Source organism: Atractosteus spatula, chromosome 9, assembly GCF_055471065.1.
Source record: "Atractosteus spatula isolate fAtrSpa1 chromosome 9, fAtrSpa1.hap1, whole genome shotgun sequence".
Lineage (NCBI taxonomy): Eukaryota > Metazoa > Chordata > Actinopteri > Semionotiformes > Lepisosteidae > Atractosteus > Atractosteus spatula.
Window position 1 is genome coordinate 44,343,758 of NC_142714.1, and position 18,451 is coordinate 44,362,208.

Below are 18,451 nucleotides of genomic sequence, written 5' to 3' on the forward strand. Positions count from 1 at the left end.
TGAGGATGGTAGTGGTCTAAGAAGCCTTTAAAGAAAACCAGGAGTTTATTCTAGATTTATTGAGATTCATTGTTGTATATGATTTCTTTCATGTGTAAAGCTCTACAGCAGACACTCCTCCACAAAGTGAACAAAATTACGATTAAAAAAACGGCAAGCTGTCTCATAACATAGCACTGTGAGAAGCCTAGTTCTTATACCTTTTTGTATAATATTCCTATTTTAAAATAATCCATATTCTGGTATTTTGTAAATACATATCAATAAAATACTATCGATAAAAATAGAAGAAGCCAGAACCATTACATTTAAGTATACTTGTAATTTGCTTGTAAACATAGTCATTATTTATCTCAGTGAAATATATGTTTATGTTTGAAAGCAGAATTAGATAATACAGAGCCTTTCTGATCTGTGTGAGATACATTTTTGCATACATCCATCCTGGCTACAGAACATTCTGTGTTCTGAAAATGTGCTCACTGAAAACTTTTCTTCAAACACTCTGCTTCACTGAAGTCATAAAGGCATACCACTGAAACAATTAACAGTTGTGTTCAACTTCTTCAACCCCTGTTTGGCTATCTCCTCATACATGGGCAAAGTGAAGTCACAGACTTGGAACATGTCCTTTAGGCTCGAGCTCCACCTTACTTACCTGATGTATTGACCTTTGTTCTCAAGCAATTCAGATGTAGCAGTAGTTGTGTAAAGCTGCAAACATTATTTTACCAGTCTAGAAGCTAGATTTGTTTTTTAATAGTAACCAAATAGAATTTTTAAAAATATTCAGACAAGGCAAAACCCTTTAGACCCTGTAGACAAAAGACCCAAAAGACCCTGCATGTTATGTTTTACATTGAGTGGTCCTGGGATTGCCTTCTGGTCCCAAGGGTGCAAGTGCCATGACTTATAACAACAGTCAGAGGTTACCAAAGCTGAATGATGGTAGTTATTCAATTCCCAGGAAGATGTCAGTGTAAAGGAGGCAAGACAGAGCTCATTTTGGATATAATGTCTTTATCAATACAACAGAGTCTTAATATAAGTGCTGTCACAACCAAATGTTTTGTGTGACAAAATTTGACAACGAATACTAGTTGTACATTTGCACCTGAAGGAAAACGTTTTTAGATGCCAACATACAGTGGGTGTTAATGATGCTTAGTATACTGTACTTCAGGCACAGAATTCTTTTTTCTAGTCCTTTATCAACTGGACCATATTTTGTGACACCACTCTCTAATAAACTGGCAAGATGAGAGGAGGAAAGCACTTGACATTTTCAAACTATATGTTACTTAAAATAACTAACCCTGTATAGAAAAAAATATTTTTTTTTAATTTGTAATAATTTACAAGTATGGTGTAATTGCACATTTCTTTTTCATATTATTACTAGAAAAAGTAGAAAAAACACAAACATTAAAAAAATTACTAAGGAAGGCCTAGGAAATACCAGTGTTTCAAAATACTGAAGTAAAGATATGTGCCAGTAATAGGTTTTGAATAGTAGTTCACAAAACAGGCCACACGTAAACTACAGAACAAAAGGGCAATCAGTAGTACAAGTGAGGTAATCCCATCCTGTTAATAAAGCTGTCTACTGAACAATTGGTGTCCTCAATAACAGCTGTGTGAACACAGTGACTATATGTCGCTTTGAAGGGTTTCCTTTGTATTGCTTAATTTCCTCTAGCATTGTTTGAAGACTGCTGTGTGATGTCACAAAGCTATTGTATGTCATCACAGACTTACTGTATGCAGATTCTCCACAGTGCAGGTTTGGAAAGTTGCTACAGGAATGACTTTATTTCTCTATTCAGTTAATTATAATTTATTCTATTATCTGAAATATCTTGAATAAATATGCAAATGCATCTAAAATACAGTAACTTGAATCACCACAGAGGAAAATTCAGTAATTTGTTTCCTGAGTATTATCATTTGCTTCTTTGCTGCAAGTTTGGTTATCCATATCCATATCCAATAGACAGCCAGCAGCTGGTGCATTAATTCCTTAGAACAACAGCAACGACCAACAACAATGATGACAAAAACAACATTAATAATAATAATCATCATCATCATCATCATCATTGTCGTCATTATCATCATCATCATACCTGAGCATCATCATTTCTTTCCCTGAGAACCAACACACATGCCTAAAGCACAGGCAAAAAAAGAAGTGAAAAGACATGTTCTCAATTATTAGAAAAGAGTAATTTACAAAAAAAAATAGCACATCCTTCTCTTTATAGTAAACCAAACAAGAATTAAGATGCATTATCCATAAAGCCCCCAAAAATAAAATAAGTCACATCCATTTTAACCCCAACAGAAATGCAATGTGGTAAAATATTTATAGTATCTACCAAATTTCAAGTCAATTCGTACAACTGCTCCCAAGACATACTGTAGGTAGTTTTGATTTTGTCAAAAAATAGTACTGATTCTAGTTTTTGCTGCAACCTCATTTTGCCATAAATTAACCATATTCTCAGGTAACCAGAGTTACCTGGTCAAATGGTGTTTGAGCAGTAGCAGACTGCACCACTGCCTGCTTTTTACAAGCAGTAGATGATTAGGTGTGGGTGGGAATATTATTGCAGCAACTTGTGAGGAATAAATAAGAACCAGTCTTAATTGGTGTAAATAATTTGATTGGTGCAGTGAATCAGAGGCAATCAGAGGCAATTTGATTTGCAAGAATAAAGTAGCAGTTATGCATCCATACTGGTATACAGTTATGCAGGAATGACAGTGCATTAGATGTTAACAGTATTCTCACTAAAATGATACCATGCTGGGAGTTAATAGGCCAAACATTTTTTAAACAGTATAAATTGTATACTTACATTATTTGGTATAACTTGCCTGGCTGAGGAAATTTCAACCTGACCATAAGGTCGAGGCTGACAGGACCTACCCACTGATTTTCTGTAAGGGTGAGGATAGGACGGAGGGAGGGGTGCAAGAAAGATGTGAAAAATCTTGCCTGCTGAGCATCCTATGCGCAGCAGAGAGGAAGTGGGCAAGATTCAAGTCTGACCTCTGCCCGAACGTCTGTAGAAAAACTCCATTAAGTGAGTCTCTCTGGTAGTAAACAAGCCGTCTAATACTTTCATTCTGATATGCATACAGATAAAAGAATTTTTATGTTCTTGACACAAACATATATTACAATTCAATATCATTTGGTTTAAAATTTAAATTTAGTAGAGGAACAAACTTCTATTCTTCTCACATATACTGTACAGTATATATAGTCCTCACTGATATTCAGTCATCAATATTGCATCCCACAAAAATATGTTGTATCTCCTGTAACATTCGTGAACAGACATGTAAGGTAAAGTATTAATAAGAAAATTTGTGATCACTCCTTTGCTTCTTTTTGTTTAAAAAAATCTCAATTTAAAAGTCATATTGTAGGTATCTTTTTATACTGGATCCTCAATAGTTAAAATGCATACTGTACATTGAATAATCCTTAGAACTCATTTTAACTCAGTGTTCCATGAAGATGTGATTCATCTGCAGTACAGTTCAGACCTTCAGCTCATTTTTTAATTCGATGGCAGACAAAAGGTTAGAGGTTGACAGCGCTGTAAATTGTGAATCCCATTGATTTGTGCGTCCGGTGTAAAACCAGAGAAAATAATCATTGCCTGGCAGTGTACTGCTTGAATGCATCCCAATAAATACCTGGGATTTCATTTTTGAGATGGAGAAATTCAAATACTGCATGTTGCTCTTCAACTTCAACTATACGTACAATCAATTTAACATGGTAGAATATTCAAACATCATTCTGAAAAGTATTTTGGCCTTGTTGCGCAATATTAACATTCTTATTTACTTCAAGGGCATGTAATCAGCTTAAAAAATGAAAAGCTGCCTGATAACACCTTTTCGCTTGTCATTCTAATATTAAAGCAGTCCGCACTATATAAAATGCATAGGATGCAGCAAAGAAAAACAAGCATATTTCAAAATACTACTTTAGTTTGCTTCAAATATTACTGTAAAAATGCACCCATCCGTTAACGGAGTGAAACACATTTTTATGGTCAAATGCAGAATCATTGTGAGACGAATTCTTTGTACAGATACAGTAGATCTTGACTACAGAACATCCTGTGGTGCTTACTGAAAAGCTTTGTTTTTTTGCTGAGGTTATAAAGACAGCGCTAAAGCAGTTAACAACTCTGACTCTACAGCCCCTTCCATGACATTAGCAAGTCCAAAAATGCTACTGGAATTAGTACAATCACAAATACAGAACAATTTATCTATAACAAAGGTTCTTCTCCCTCATGGAGACCTGGGATTTTATTTTTCAAGGTAAACTGAAATTGATATGCTCCTCCACAAGATGTGGAAGTACAATCAGTCATGGTGAATTGTATATGGAAGAATTTTTGATCAAACATTTTTCAAAAAGCTGTTGTGGCCATCAAAAAATGTCATGTATATTAGTTTCTTCACTTGCCTCTATATCCTGTGTTGCTTGTGCATGTTTTGTGTTCTACACATCAGTTTCTGTCACTTATAAATATGCAAATGCATTTGCTTCAGTGGGCACTTTACAGGTAATATCAGTGAGTCATAATGTCAACTCTGACAGAATGACTTCTACTCTGTAACAACTGACAAAGCATTCCTACTGTAGTTCAGTTTGAGAGAACCTGTTGAAATGTACATTTGCATAGCTATACATTATTCACAACTGAGTTCCAGGATGCTAACGAGACACATTCACAAAGGGATACAAAGACAAATAAGAAAGAACTAGCACATAAGTTATGATGTTTAAGTATTTAAAAATACAAATTGTCTTATTTTCCTTTTCTTACCTTTCTTTTAAGTGAAATGTAATAAGTTTAAGTTAGAGAAAGTTGCACATATAGTAAAGTAACCCCATTTAAGCTTGTAGTGCGGTCTCAAAATTTAAAAGAATCCAGTTGACAAGGAATACTACGATTCATTTAGTAGCATTATTAGTTTGGTATTCTTTACAGAAGAAAATGTTTTAAATAGATAATTTCCAACTTGAATGTGTGTTTTACATATCAACTCATTCAACATGTTATCACTGCATGAGAATAAACATCATTAATAGAGGAAAAATGTAAAACACTTTCTTTCCAGGGCAATAGAATCAAGGACACCCGTTCTGCAATCTACAGCATCTCTAAATCCATCATCAATGCACATTACTGGAGGCAATATTGGAAACGAGCGCCAACAAATTTAACTGTGCTAAGGTCAAAGGTTAAAAAATGATTTAAATCAGAGGACATACTCACATAGGCTTAGGCCATATATGTATTAGTCTAGGCAATTACAGAACAGGCATAAATCTACATTCTGGGTCAAAATAATTAGGCCTCTTTGTGTGGGAGATTGAGACTTAATATGCATTACAGTTCCTGCACATATTTTAGTTAAACCAGACAGTTCTAGCTGATTATACATGGAAAAACTCAATATACATAATATCACATCATTTGAAAATCAGACTGGATTTGGGAAATATGATAATCCTTTGTTTTAGAAATGCTAAATGATAACAATTCCTTTTTACAGCTTATACTCAAAAAAAGATGTAAAGTAGCTGCTATTTATGTAATTTTCTTAATCATGTGTATAATGTAGGTACTGTACAATGCCTATTTTACTTAGTATCAGATCATTAAGGTATACAAACACACCTTCAAGCTTTTCAATATTGCATCTCTGCCACAGTACTTTGTCTCTCAATTATATACAGTAGCTGTTCACCTCAAAAAACTTAAATTGGAAAGCAAGTGTTCCAACAGGTATAAAATAGGTATACAGATCACCATAATACATAAAAGCATTACACATACGGATCTACATAAATATTTATGCATTAAATGGGGTTTACTTCAAAACGAGAAGTACAGTATGTGAAAAATGGAATGGCATGAAAACTAAAGCCTATGTTCCTGTTGCAGATTACATTTTATTTTTCATTGCTGTAAACAAAAGATAACTCAGTGGTTATGCTAATGTCAGGTTGTTCCCGGAGTACTTCATAAAATTATGAACCTGACATATTTCTGTAAACAATGTTTGATGTGTTTCTCATTCAATTGATCTCAAACCTAAACTAAAAAAAGAATAAATGTGGGGAAACTCACAGTATAAATTTAGACTTCCACAGCTGGAAAATTGCATTATGCCCATCTGTGTTCACAAATGTATTTTTATCAGAAGTGCAAAAAAGCAATACGATGCTGTATGTGCCATTCATTAGTACTGTATGTAATTAACCATCTCTGTTTCTGAACCAGAGAGATTAACAAAAGAAGATGGTGTCATTACCTTTTTCACTAGGTGGCAGCATAGAGTCATGACTAGTGGATTGTGGGTTCAAGTCCCTCCTGCAGACATTGTCATACCTTCAGGGAGGTACTATAGCCAAATTCCACCCAGTGTTTACTGGGGGAAGGTTCTGTGATGGACAAGTGTCCCATCTGGGGGCTGTGTACTCTCTGCATAACACCACAGAAATGAGGATAAGCTGTGGACAAAGTGCCATTGTAGCTGGAAAACAGAACTACCTACTGTAGTAGCCTCTCTAGTCAGGATTTGGAGTTGACTGGATATGTATTTCACATGTGATTTTGGAAATTGTTTAACGGTACAATATATATACATATTTATTTTACCTACTCTCCCACTGATGACTTCTGGATGCCAAAGCATTTGTGGTATTAGTTAATTTGTGCACAGGATGAGACGTATGGGAAAAATAAGATGTATTGAAATGCCTGTTTTGACGGACTTAGAGGGTTTTAATGATTCATGAGCTAAATAACGCACCTTGGAAGCTGTGTTTTGGAATCTTGGAGCTGCTATAGGGTTGATATAGAAAACTTGTTTTGTTTGGGGATGTGGAGGATGGGGTTCAACCTTTAAAAAGAACAAGAAACACACTTTTGTTCAGAACTCTACGATGAAATATGAATATTTCCTATATGGAGATGGATCAGTGATATACAGCACCAAAATAAAAAAAAAATAGAACCTTGCAGCCATTCAATAGCCCAAGGTTGATTTCCCTTCTGGATATTGTTTTTAATTGATGTAACTCATTTTCCTTGAATCCCCACTGTTTCTCCTACCCCCCAACAACACCACCAACACAGGAGACTACATAACAAAAAGACAAATCCATCCAAAATAAGACTCATTTACTCATTCGCATCCTTTTACAGAAGCCCGAAATACTGACATGATATGGCATGCTATATAGTGATCAATGGTTTCGGAAATCAATGGTCTCCTGTTTCAAGGCAGCTGAAGAGTAAATTAATAAAACTGAGGGGACTTACCCTTACAAAGCTGGCTGGAAACCATCCTTCCTCATCATCAATCTGGCCCCACCACCAGTCCTTATTAGAAGCATCAAGGACTTTGATGACGTCCCCAGCCTTAAATGCCAACTCCCGATCGGCCATGGTGACGTGATCCCATACTGCCTCGGCACTGACAATTGAACCACCACTGATCAACTAAACAGGAGAGAAGCAAAAACACAGAAAGAGACGTTGAGTTTTGGTTCTAACCCTTCATTCTTCAATCCCCACCACTCCTCCTACAGTAGTAACTGCAAAGAGGTCAGGCAAAGGGGAAATATGCCAGGTCCCAGAAAAGATTCCAATTGCTGCAGAAATCTAAAACCCTGCCAAACATTTTTGCAGCAGAACTGTACTTGAAACCTACAGCTTATTGAGGCTCATAAACTATAAGTTATTAATTCAGAGATGGATAACGCCAGTTCTTAACAGCTGGAATTCTGCTCAAGACCAAAAATAACAGGCAATTTGAATTTATTACTAAGATAATTATTGATTTAACTAAGCAATTATGGTCAGAGTAGCTACAGTATGAAACTCAGAGAAGCCTGCAGCCTTCAGAACTAGAGTTTAGAAATCCCTGTATTAATAGATGTTTATGTGAAAGGTGCCAGTTTTTTCTCTACAATAGATAAAACCAACATTCAGGGCTATTCACTAGCATTTCAAAAGCTACTTTTATGACTGAACTAGATCTAAGTAAAGGTAATTTCAAAGCAGTTGTAACAATGGATAATGAAATTTCATCAGTTTCCAAAAGCACATTTGAAAAATATTTCAAATTTGAAAAAATATTATTCAAGCTGATTTTTGGGGGGATGCTGATTTTTAAGTGTATGTTTAGTTATATTTGCCTGTGGTCTTGCTGATTTGTAATGCATTTACTGTACTGTACATAAAATAATCTTTTGAGGGATCTGACATACAAACAATAAAATATCAAATTAAATGCAACAGCATCTACCCTAACAGATTTTTTTTTCAATCTATAGTGTATTAGAAAAGGCTGTCTATTATAATGGAGGATGATCATTCTGGGAACAAACAGTAGCAGTAAATACCACAACATATATACAGTATCACCATAAACATCCACAATAATTTGCATAAAATCTTTTATGTCCTTACTGTGTGTCTTTATGCCAAATTAACTATGTGTCAATATGGTGCTTAAAGGACACTGGCTATTTTTTCAAGTACCCTTGCAATGTAATCAACAAAAATATAAATAGTGTAAGACATATTAATACACTATTTATGATGAGCTTCTAAAATACTGGTGGAGTTTCACCATCTTGTCATTTTTTTCTTTAAAACCATATGACTGGCTCAGCATTTACTCGTGAATTATTAAATAATATTCTGTCAGAATAAATTAATTTTAAAACCATTATACAATTCTAAATTCTACATTCTATATTTAGCTGAAAAACCTTCAGCATTGCATTTTATTAATTAAAATAGAAGCCTAAAAATGTATTTGCATAAACTGTAAGTTCTTCTGAGTATGTCGCACTACTGCAGTACTGACAAAATCACCAGCAATCAATCCAGAAATCGGGAGAATCCAAATTCCAATAATTTTAAAAAATGACCTCTCACCTCTCTAGCTAGGTTGAGTTTAACTGAAAGATGTATTCATAAAACCATCCAAAACAATTGTGGATTGTTTTTTGGACTGCATCTTAATCTTCTCTCAAATAAAATGTCTGCATCTGCTTTTGATTATCTTTAATCTTTTGATTTTATATGGTGCTCTTAAATTATGTCTGACACTCTTTATGTGGAAATACATGCCAACAGTATCTACAGTAAAACTGATGTGATGTAATAACTGTCCAAATGAAGGTCATGATATGATTTTGTCATGTTACCATAATACTACAGTACATACAGTATCCACTTTAATGGAAAAACAAAACTCCCTCCATTAATATAACCATATAATCTCAAGAACTTGTCGCTGTTAATTCTAGAAATATATTGTGTGCTTCTTTTCTAACTTTTAGAGTTCTAGATGTTATATCTTATAGAACAACACAAATAAGATTGACTTTCACATTATATTTGCCAACAGAACAACCAGAAACATCTGGTTAGCACATTTAAAGCACAATATTCTCTATGCTAATGCTACAGGTTAATTCTGCTTCAAGAATCTCTCTAATAATTTGGAATTAAGTACACAAAAGATTTCACAAATCATGCACAGGAGATATGCCTTTACACATTTCACTCTTTTTTTTCTAACACAAGCGTCACTATATGGCACTAATGGTATGAACCTGAGGCTCCAACTCATTAAAGCATTTCCACAAGGGTAATTAAAGCAAATCTAATTTTTAAAACCTTCCCCCTCTTCGTTTCAATATTTTTTACTTCTCTCAATAAATCATATGCATATACTCAAGAGGAACAAAGCACTGCTCAGTTGCCTCTTACATAACAGACGGTGAATCTGAATATTATCCCAAGAGCATGTCTAAAAATAATGATCATTGCTTTTTTTCTAGGTAATACGTTATGATACAACATGGAAAGCATTTCTGCTGGGATGTCTCACTGTTTTATTTCAAGGACTGTATCAAAGACTTTTAGAAAGAAACATTCTTATCTTTGACATTAAAGTCACGTCTATGACTCTTTTCTTAAATTAGTAGACATCGTCGGAACTCAAGTGGACGTCCTTATTTTTTACGCAGATTTCCACTTGACACATTTCTGTTACTTACCTAAACATACAGTATAGTTTTTGCAGTCTTTCTTCCCAGTATTAAATTTTCAGGGCAAACTGTATTAGTTGAATCTCTAATGATTGTGTCATCTATAAACTGTCCAACACCAAAACATGGGTTAACTTAGTCTTGTCAGTGGATGTTTGTGGATTACTGAGTCTGCAAGAACGTGGATAGTTTAGCTGGGGCAATTGGGACTGTTGTCCTTAGCATATATTGTATGCCTATGTCAGTCTTATTAGAACATTGAATCCCATCAATGAAACTCATGTTAAAACAAGGCTTACCTAATGCTTCAATCAATGTGCATGCAGGGCTTGATGTGTGAATATTTGTTTTGTTTGTTCTGTTAATGAGCAACTATTAAGACTTTATTACTTACTAAATTATATTTATTGTCTTATATATTCTGACATAAATAGAGATACACTGCCTTAGATCATTAATTTTTATTTTGTGATAAAAACATTTTTTTAAATGATGAAAACAATTATTTGCTAAAAGTAAAGTAGCGAAATAAAATGTTACACTAAATTGGCCACTATCCCTGCTTTATCACAGAAATACTTTAAGCCACATCTCCAGCTATGTGACTGTGACTGTTACACATGATTAAGAAGGAAATGTTTATTGCTGCTCAGCTAGAATTGTTAATCATTTCAGTTACTGCAGCCGCCTGTGATAATTGCTTTGCAAATAAAGTTCATAGCCATACTTATTTTCCAGTACTGGCAGGAGTGAATGATAATGTAGGTACCAGATGCACTCTGTGCCATGTTAAGCATTCTAGATATCAACCGTAATGTGTTGTCAAATAAAGTCAGCTGTTCACTTCCACATAAAAATTGAATACATGATGGTTTTGTGCAGGCCATTCATTCTAAGAAACTCCTTCGGCTCTTGGAAGAGCCCAAGCCCTGTAACAGCCGAATGATTTGACATATGATGAAAGATTAATACTGCAGGTGTGAGACATTCTGAGTTAGTGAAAGACACCACCCAGAGTGCAGGGTAAAACCTGCAGAACTGTTGAAATACAGGTTGTGCCATGGGCAGGCAGTGGTGAGGAATTCCCATTAGAAATTCAAAATGCTCTGAAGACCACAGGTTTCGAGAGGATCTGTAGGTAAATGTCACAAAACAGTTGCTCCTGTTGCTGCCCAAGCCAGCCATGATAATCCTGTCAAGCCTTCATTTCACATTTATACTTGATTTGTGCTGCACATTGTTGGGGCACATGCTTTTGCTTCTCTCAAGTAAACGAAGAATTAAATTATAGATTTTGATCACGCACAGCCTGATTGTAAATTCTGATAAATGGTGTAACTAAGACTTTAGGAATACAGCTATTTTTAAATGACAGCAATACCAGATATTTGTTTGTACATCTGTTTTAACAGTCTATTGAAATCCATTGGCTTTCATTAATCTTCTTTAGATGGCACTGGCAAGAACAGCTATATTTTTATATTTTAAGACAAACCAGCCTATTCCTCACAAACACACTGTATGTAGTCCAGCTTGACTGCCAGTAAAAAAAATATCAAAAGCATATGAGATATTAATATAAATTGAGATTATTGAAAAATAAATGTTATGTCTAAAACATAACATCATTCCTTGTCATATTGAGAAAAAGCATGTGAGTAGGTATAGAGACTTCCTCTCTCTAAAATCAGTTCCTGCTCCCCTTCTGAACCCTTCTGGACCATTTTTATCAAGACCACATAAGTTTCTAGAAACGCCCACACACTGAACTACGCCATTTCTTCAAAAGGATGTATTTTAATGATCACCGAATGTCAGTGGTCAGTTTTCCTTTGCTTGGTAGTTAAAAATAGAAACAACTAGCATAACAGTTTTATTGCTTGAATACAAAAATGTTATTTTTAATGTACTTCAACTAAATATTGCTCTGAAAACCATCCACATCCATCCTTGTCAATTTTTAAAACTGTTGGAGCTACGAAATGAGGAATTAAGGATTGTGGATGAAGTAGTATGTGGTTCATTAGAAGCTGATAGCATGACAATTTCTGGATTAAATTTATTTTATGAATTAATCTCTTACCAGACAGATCATTCAAGAAAGATCTTCCAATTCTGCTTTCTAGCAGTGTGAAACAGTTAATTAATATTCATATATCCCATGATGCATTGCTACACTAATCGGGAAAGGCGTGCTTTGCAAGTGATAGATGATGAGGTTACTGAAAAAAATGTAACATGGACATAGCCTTATGTTAAATCATTAATTTCTTGTGATAAATTTATTTTTTTTCTTTTTCACACTAATGTCTTTCAGTTATTATGTTAAAACAGATATTTTAATTGTTCATTGTTTATATAATTACTCTGAAATCATTTTTCATGAAATCATGAAAAATTTTTCCTTCACATAACCTTAAAATGAAAAAATGAAATGAAAAATTAAAATGAATGTTTCTATATAAAATATTTCATCTGGTGTTTACATTTCAGTTGAAAATTGTCAATACTACCTCTCCTACAAAAGAAACTACAAATAAAATCTAATTTTAAATAAGAAGGACAGTAAAAGTACTGAAACAAAAAAATACAGTGAATATTGCTGAATAACTGCACACTCAGATAACATTTCATTGGGCAAAAATGGATAAATTCATATTTTCTCATACAAAATATTGACACACTATGGTGAACAATGGTATCTTAACAACCCAATTGAGCAGACAAAGTAACATTCATAATCATGTGGGAGAAAGACAGACTTCAGTTCCTGACAGTCATTGGATTTATGTGACTGATCTCTAGATCGGTTTTACAGCATTTCACCAACACCACTCTACCATCCCCCAACTCCACTGCCAAGGCAGTAAACTCTTGGGTTTTTATGCAGTTCTGACATCCTGATTCAAGTGGCCAGTTATTTGTCAAAGTCAAAATACCAATAGTTTTTCTCCAATCACATTATTGGGGTTTGTCTGTATCTTAAAGCATTGGTTAAAGCATGGCTTAATTCCAAGTATTCTGAAGTAAAGTAAATGAGATTTCCATATAATTCTTCATGGCTCAAGATTAAAGTAACTACAGAGATGTAATCAATTTTATCCAACTAAGTCACATGACGTACACTATTCTCAGTGTAGTCACATAGTCTGTGGGGCTAATTTGCTTTGATAACCAAAAGAGACAAAAGACTGGCTTTCAGCATTACCCTGTTGAAGGAAAGAAATCAGATAGAAAGTACAGAAAACGATCGATAATGAACAGAAGCAAATTGAACGTTAGCTGCTACTTTGTTTTTTTATATTGCGTATCAATAACAAACACTAAATAATTGATCTGTTCCTTGAAACAAAGCAACTACAGACAAATATAAACCTTGTTTTCCATTAACCAAAACCATGCTGCACCACAATTATTATAAGTATTTTCCGTCCATTCATTTTCTAACCGCTTTACCTACAACAGGATTGTGGGGGAGCCAAAACCTATATCATTTATATTTAAAGAGTAATTCCTTAGTAATATTAACACAAAATGCAAAATGAGTTGTCGTGTTTAGACAGTAAAACAGACAGAACCCCACTAACTGCTTTACCCTCTTATTGTTAGTGCCCTAGTTGAAAGAATACACTGAAAACCCAAGGATGTAACCAACCAACAGAAGAAACACTAGACTAAATTATTTGATAAGGGTTCAGTTTTTCATCATATAACAGAGATATGTTTTACATGAACATTTTTGTTGTATAAATGTGGTTGTTAAAATGCCACAAAGTCTCAGCTGTTTGATCTTTATCTTTTCCTTTACAAAGCAGATTTTGGCACTGTGCCTAGGGAGGGAAAATGCAACTGCAGTTACTGTAGCAGAGAAAAACCAGAATAACATAAAGAAGCGCCCAAAAGAATGAGCTGTTCCATAAATAGAGACCCATGAGGCTTTTCCCTGCATATTTATTCATAAGCAACATATTTCTTACAGAGCAGATTCTCCAGATGTAAAGCTGTGCAAAAATTCATCTGGATCAAGTACCTTGGGATCTTTATTTTTTCCGGGAGCCTGATTATTGTGCTGCTCTTAAAAATAATTCCCTGGAAATGAACTGTTGGTGTACGTAGTTAAATGGAGATTCTCCCAACGAACTGAGAAGAAATAGTGTATTCCAAAAAGCACCAAAATAAAATAAAAAAATATCAAAAGTATAGCAGTCTGCAATAGTTTTTCGGGATCTGTAGTGGAGATCTATTGGGTCAAATCTCACATAAGGCAAGAATGTTGTACCTTACTGTATATACTTCACACAGATTGTAATAGCAAATTGCTTATGAATAAATGGGTTCTCCCCAGGTTGTGATTTTAATGAGAATTTATGCTCAATTGACTTATCTGAATTCAATTAAGACGTCTTATTATCTGCTATATATAACTATCAAACTAATAAATTGGAAGGGGACATGAAAGGAATTGTTAAAACCACCACTTACTGTACAATGTATGTATTATTTTGCCTTCTGAATTAAGGCAGCAATGGTTACAGCCAATAGGGTAAAGTTTACAGATGACTGAAGGAATACAGAGAATGCATACAGTATAATGAGAAGCATTAAAATACAACAAATGCTGTTAGATCAAATATCCGTATTATGATTTTCTAATGTCTCCTAATACAGTATATACATGTTGTATTGTTACATTTCTCCTGTAGCTCTAGCCATGGTATAGTGGCTTCAATACTCTTAAGACCCACTATCTACCTCTAGGACCTCTTCACCTACAATGACTTCCTCAATATCTGCCATGGTTAAAAATGCAAAAAACTACCAAGATAATTACTCTATCATCAGCCTGTTTAGAACAGAGAACCTCGCTCAATTGTTGCAAATAAGAGTGAATAATTAGAAAATAAGAGATATCAAAACAATATCACATATCCGATCCTGACACCAGCTTTCTTTAACACAAATTCTAAAAATTAACAAAAATGACTCCCCCTTGTAGTCAAGAAATACAGTATTACATTCCACATGTGTTCTTGATTTCTCTGGCAAAGCTCGGTGATGTACTGTAACTAAAACAGAACAAATATGTATTCCAATAAATTACACAAATATACCACATACTGTACAACTTTACAGGTACAGTATGTACAGATATATCCTGTGAGTTTCAGAGCATGTGTTTTCTACACACCCAGAGGACACAGAATTTTCCTTATAACTGAGACACAAAAAAACTGAAAAGGGAAAGGATAGAACTTGTGTCCAAGACTAAATCACTCAAAAGCACCTGATAAATGAATAGGGACCTATTACCAAATTTCACACACTAAACAATAAAAAAAAATCTTCAACCTGTCAGCCTGTGGATTCCATAAATGGAGAATCCATCCATCTATTTTCTAACTGCTGTATCCAATACAGGTTTGAGATAGCTGGAGCCTATTCCATCAACGATAACAAGGCAGGGTACACTCTGGACAGGACGCCAGTTCATCACAGGGCACAAATTAGTATTTCCAGATATACAGTACAAGACAACACGTCCCCTTACTTTAAGTCTAAAGCCTGGTCCTCCAAGCATTCATTTTATTTTGACATATTCTTGTTACTATTGAGGCTTTAAGTTCTTGTCTCTAGGTTTCTCCCTCACTGCCTTGATACAGTACTATTCTAAGCTTCTCTACCTCTCTCTTCTGTTCTTTTCTCTTCTACCTGTTTATGTGCTTTTAATAATCTCTTTTCTACATTTGATTGCTCTAAGAGGGCTTACTTAATGATGTAGCAGAGAACTGGTTTAGCCTGAGTTAACGATTAACACCACTTTACTTGGCTATTGTGATTATGTTATGTGAGATATCCAATAAATGTTTTAAATGTTCACAAACTTACAAAATAGGGAAATCCATGCACTTGGTTACTGGCACATTTGCAATATCATATTATTCTGTTTCCCAAGATTACAACAATGCGAGAGCCAATTAATATTACTTTTCTTAAAATTATTTAATCTGCATGCTCCTGTAAAGCAAGCATAACCCTGGAGGGTGATCCTTGCAACATGTTTCATCAAAATGAAGGATTATTGAGGTAAATGTTTCTAAATTTCTATATCTAAAAAACCTGCACAGAAATAGTATTGTGATATTTCTTTTTTCACCAACAGTTAAGAGACAATTGTTAATACTGACCACAGTGTCTGAAGAATATCCCTAAGTAATCCAGTATGTCTTGTGAGCCTATCCCCACTTCTAAACACACCAAACTAAACTGACACCATTCCATGCTAATCCGTCAACATCAATCCTGCAAAAGATCAAGATGTGGAAGATGCAATGCCCACCCACAAGAAAAAGAAGATTCAATTTTAATTATTGAAAACTCAAGCTGAAAATCAGTGTAATTGGTTTTCTCAAATGTAGCCTAATCTAATTTCTGTTAAGAATGAGTTATATGCTGTCATGAAGGATGACAGGATGAAGACTGAAAAGATGCGTCAGGTAAACCACATGTTTTCGATGGGTTTACTTCAAGCTGAAGAGGCTTAAGTCTGTCAGACGTCCTTTTTAATCTGCTTTTACTTTTGGGACTTCTTAATAAAACCCCATACCATGAGTCACAGGATTTTACAAATTTGCAGCTAATTGTTTTATAATCCAGTAGCTCTTGGATTTCCAAGTCTTCCAATATAGAATAGTCCGGTATTAAAAGATTAAAAAAAAAACAAGAGTAAACATTTCACAGGTTAAAAAAGGTATTTAGTTGAGATGAACCTAGAACCTAGAAGTACAAAGACAGGAAAAACTCTAATACTATCACTGCAAAAATGTTATGTTATCAAGGTATCAAAAAGTAAAACACAATGTAGTGTCTGCCTTTGGACAAAAACAGAAGTGATTGGTTTAATAATTTGAATAACATGGTTGCAAATGTCTCTCCCCTGGGGCTCGCATAATAATTGTCAGCGGCTCAGCTATTTTGCTGTGGGACCAAGAGCACTCTCTTCCACTTCCATACTATATAATAATTCTTCAGCCCTGCTGCAATAGTTTCCACAGTATTTGGCCAAAATGCATTTCCCAGTTTCTTCTCATTTCAAAGTGCAGCCCTCATACATTTGAGCAACTGTAAAAAAAACAACAACTATTAATTCAATGCTGTTAGTTATCAATAAGAATATTAGCTCTCTCCCTTCCCCTACTCCAGTGAGGATTTACTTTGCCTCATTTTGTGAGCATTAAATCCACTAGTGTCTACTTTAAAAATGGAAGGAAAGGCAAGCAGATGTTTATATAGTAATGCTGTAGTGCTATATTAAAACAATGTTAATCTGTCTTAGGCTAGTTTTGTAGGTGCTCGTTAGAAAGGTACAGTATGTCATGGAAATGATTCAGATTTCATACAGCAGGAGACTGTAAGGAAAGCCTCTTGCTCAGGCAAATTTAGTCAGTTCTAGCCCAATCCCCAGTGTCCACAATTATACATAACCCCCAGCACACTAACATTAATCGAAATAACTAATTGCTGTTCCACCTTGAAAGAACCACAGGACCTTAGTGAGCACTTTTGCAAAATGCAACGTATATGATTTCCTGTGAGAAGCGTTCGGTTTAGTAAAGATTAGCCCAGCAGAGATGAGCTGTTCCTAAGTTTCCATAATAAAACTAGAAAAGTACTCTATGATTCTCTTTCCACATTCCTTTCCTGCTGTGCAGTTCATCACGCTTTCTCCTCTTATCTCCATTCCCCTGTCTGTCCCACCTCCTCTCCTTACAGGATCTGTAACATCCCCTGACTTAAGTTCCATTAATGCTCATTCTCTTTCCTTCATTTGCTTGTTGTATAACCAGCAATGTGTCACAGGACTATACCACCTCTTAGCACTTTCCAGCATCTTCCTTAAATCTGTCCTTAAATGACAACACCAGCAGATCCTTCAGTCTTTCTGACTATTTTGAAAACTATAAACAGTTCAGAAGACCAGACCACAAACACCTTTTGGTGAATTCTTTGGCTGGTTGCATGCTCATTGTGTATCATTGTGTATCAAGTGTATAATTTTATTCACTGTGATTGTCCAAACTGTATCTCACACTGTATGCTGCTTCGTTGAATTTGAATCAATCATCTCTGGGTTTCAGAAACATCAATATTAAGTAAATGAATAAGAAATCAGCATATCACACACAATCAATACTATTACCATTATAATAATAAGGTTAGAGAAAATATATCATTACATGCATACATAGCCACACTGCCTAATATAAAAACAAACCAGTACTTTTACAAAAGATAAAAAGGATACAAATTATTCACTAGCTGACAACTAAAAACAAT

General features: G+C 34.7%; 1 protein-coding gene across 3 annotated transcripts in view; it reads right to left on the bottom strand.

Annotated features, from left to right (window-relative positions):
• The window catches only part of arhgef9a (Cdc42 guanine nucleotide exchange factor 9a), a 152,819-nt gene that overhangs the window by 45,337 nt on the left and 89,031 nt on the right, over positions 1 to 18,451 (bottom strand). For 2 of the 3 annotated variants that reach the window (XM_088925174.1, XM_088925175.1), the window contains exons 6-7: positions 7,371 to 7,550; positions 6,859 to 6,948 (exon numbers count right to left, since the gene is read on the bottom strand). In XM_088925174.1, coding sequence (XP_088781300.1) covers positions 6,859 to 6,948; positions 7,371 to 7,550 — 270 coding nt within the window. The remainder of the gene's footprint in view (positions 1 to 6,858; positions 6,949 to 7,370; positions 7,551 to 18,451) is intronic. The other variant, XM_088925176.1, reaches the window with a different exon arrangement.